The 2,814-nt window shown below is 65.3% G+C and overlaps 1 protein-coding gene across 1 annotated transcript in view; it reads left to right on the top strand.

Annotated features, from left to right (window-relative positions):
- Positions 1-286: 286 nt before the first annotated feature.
- The window catches only part of Slc5a5 (solute carrier family 5 (sodium/iodide cotransporter), member 5), a gene marked incomplete at its 5' end in the record, with an annotated part of 8,220 nt that continues 5,692 nt past the window's right edge, over positions 287-2,814 (top strand). Inside the window, 7 exon segments of the mRNA XM_013507280.1 lie at positions 287-352; positions 652-703; positions 777-844; positions 1,601-1,755; positions 2,183-2,323; positions 2,403-2,532; positions 2,715-2,803. Coding sequence (XP_013362734.1) covers positions 287-352; positions 652-703; positions 777-844; positions 1,601-1,755; positions 2,183-2,323; positions 2,403-2,532; positions 2,715-2,803 — 701 coding nt within the window.

The raw sequence follows: 2,814 nt of genomic DNA, 5'->3' as shown, positions 1-2,814 counted from the left end.
GGCGCCCCGACGGGCGCCCGCAGCCCGCGCTCCGGGCGGCTCCGCCTCCGCTCCCTGAAGCTAGGGTCGCTGCGCGGTCTTGCCCCGGACAGAGCGCAGCGGCTGGAGTCGTGTCCGCTACGCAGCAGGCGCCGCGGGCTCTGGTCGTGGGCGTGGGGCGCGGGGGACGGCCGAGCGCACAGCTCAGGAGCGCGCCGAGGCCGGTGACCGAGGGCGCGAATCCTGGGGCAGAGAGGGATCCCACAGTCTCCGTCCCGGTGACCCGCGTCCTCGGCTCCTCTTCCAGTACCTGGAGATGCGCTTCAACCGCGCCGTGCGCCTCTGCGGGACGCTGCAGTACCTGCTGGCCACGGTGAGCGGCCCGGGCCCCGCCCCGCCGCCGCTCGGCCCCGCCCCACTGGCCCCGCCCACAGCCCCGACATCGCCCACTCCTTCTGGCTCCGCCCCATTGGCTCCGCCCACAGCCTGCTCACTCATTTGGGACCACGCCCTTAGCCAGCTCACCCCGCCCAAGCACAGCTCACCTTTCCCCCGGCTCCGCCCACAGCCTGCCCCATCACTCAGGACCCCGCCCCAGCCAGCACCGTCCCGCCCACGCCTTCCTCGGGCCCCGCCCCTTGCTGCCCCACCGCCCCGCCCTCTCGCCCACAGGTGCTCTACACCGGCATCGTGATCTATGCGCCGGCGCTCATCCTGAACCAAGGTACGGCCAGGGGAGGTCGGGGCAGGGGCGCTGGGAGGGAGGGTGGCCTCATGGGGCTTCTGCCTTTGCACAGTGACCGGCTTGGACATCTGGGCGTCTCTCCTGTCCACCGGAATCATCTGCACCTTCTACACGACTGTAGTGAGTGGCTCGGACACGCCGTGGGGTCTCCCACAGAGGGTCTCCAGGCCACCAGCGCAGCCGTCCTCCTGCCTTCCAAGCCCTGTCCTAGCTGGGCTGAGCTTCAGCCTTTGTAATGCAAGGGACCTGAAAAGCTCGGTGCTGAGATCCAAAGATGTGCTAACTTCAGGCGTGGCCGGGCCCAAGGGCTCCCAAGGCCTCACCCCGCCCCTCTCCCCTGGGCTCCGCGGGCTTCGGGCTGATCTGCTGCGGAAAGAGCAGGCTGCAGTCCGGGGCTGGCAATACTCTCAAGTCCCCGGAGCCCGCCCGACCCGACCCGAGCACCACCCGCAGATGCTCTTCAAGGCAGTCTGCGGCTGGGGCGCTCTGATTGGCTAGTCCAGCCCCAGGGGGCGGAGTCAGCCTCCTTGGCGTCACGGGAGAGGAGCAGGGCTCTGCCAAAGAAAACTCCAGGGCCCTCCTTGGGGAGGCTGAGACAGGAAGGTCTGAAGGCAAAAATGACACAAAATGGTAGTGATCATCGTGTTGACATCCACGTGGAGACCCTCCCTGAGCACTGACTCGGCTCTGTTTCAAATCTTCGTCAATTATTAATTTATTTAATCCTAACAGCAGGGTGGGAAAGTCTTCTTGACCCCATTTTACAGATGGAGAATCGGAGGGAGAGAAGGGCGTCCGTCCCAAACACCGCTAGCTGGGTCCGCCCTCTCTGCCCGCTGCCCTGCCCTGGGCGGACGCGTGGCCTCTCTCCCGCAGGGCGGCATGAAGGCCGTGGTGTGGACCGATACGTTCCAGGTGGTGGTGATGCTGAGCGGCTTTTGGGCCATCCTGGCCCGCGGGGCCGCGCTCCTGGGCGGGCCCCGGCAGGTGTTCAGCCTGGCCCAGAACCTCTCCCGGATCAACCCAATGGAGTGAGGAAATTCGGAGGCAGGGCTGTGGTGTGGGGCAAAGCCTGTCATCCCAGCACCCCGTGGGGCTGTAGCAGAAAGATCGGGAGATCCAGCCCGGGGAAATCCAGCCCTTAGCGATTTAGTGAGACCTTACCTCAAAAAATAAAAAGCAGTAGGCATGTAGCTCAGTGTGAAGACCTTGGGATCCATCCCCAGTACTGCAAAAAAAGGAGGAGGGGGACATAAGAGAAGGAGATGGACTCGCCTCTCTGAGCTCTTGACTGAGCAGAGAAAGGTTTGTAACTCAAAAGAAAATCTGGCGAACTCCTACTCACCCTTCAAAACCTACTCTGAAAGTCCCTTAAGGTCCTGAATGGCTATCTGGGACCCCTGGGAAGGTAATCAATGTCACATCCTCTCATGGCCGGCTTGCGCTGTCACCACTCAGCTTTGACCCTGACCCTCGGAGTCGCTACACGTTCTGGACCTTCGTGGTGGGCGGCACGCTGGTGTGGCTCTCCATGTACGGCGTGAACCAGGCACAGGTGCAGCGCTACGTGGCCTGCAGCACGGAGCGGAAGGCCAAGCTGTGAGTGTCCGGGGACAAGGGGACGCTTCCGGGACGCCTCTGCTGCCCCCTCCCCCCGCCTGAGCCGCCCCTCCCCCAGGGCCGTCCTCATCAACCAGCTGGGCCTCTTCCTGATCGTGAGCAGCGCCGCCTGCTGCGGCGTCATCATGTTCGTCTTCTACAGCGACTGCGACCCTCTCCTCACTGGGCGCATCTCCGCCCCAGACCAGGTGAGCCCCTCCCCGCCCTTGGGTCAGAGCCGGAGCTGCCTGACGGCAGTCCCTCGTGCAGTCAATCAACAAACATACACCAGATGACCACTGCGCGCCCGCCTGTCCGGGGCCGGGGGTGTGCGGGGCCGGCAGACGGGAGCCCTCCCGGTGCCGCGCCCAGCGCCTGCCGCCCCGCCCAGTACATGCCCCTGTTCGTGCTGGACATCTTCGAGGACCTGCCCGGCGTCCCCGGGCTCTTCCTGGCCTGCGCCTACAGCGGCACGCTCAGGTAGGCGCGGC

The sequence above is a fragment of the Chinchilla lanigera genome, unplaced genomic scaffold (assembly GCF_000276665.1).
Source record: "Chinchilla lanigera isolate Chin_1 unplaced genomic scaffold, ChiLan1.0 scaffold00123, whole genome shotgun sequence".
Classification (NCBI taxonomy): Eukaryota; Metazoa; Chordata; class Mammalia; order Rodentia; family Chinchillidae; genus Chinchilla; species Chinchilla lanigera.
This window is presented reverse-complemented; position numbering and strand designations above follow the sequence as displayed.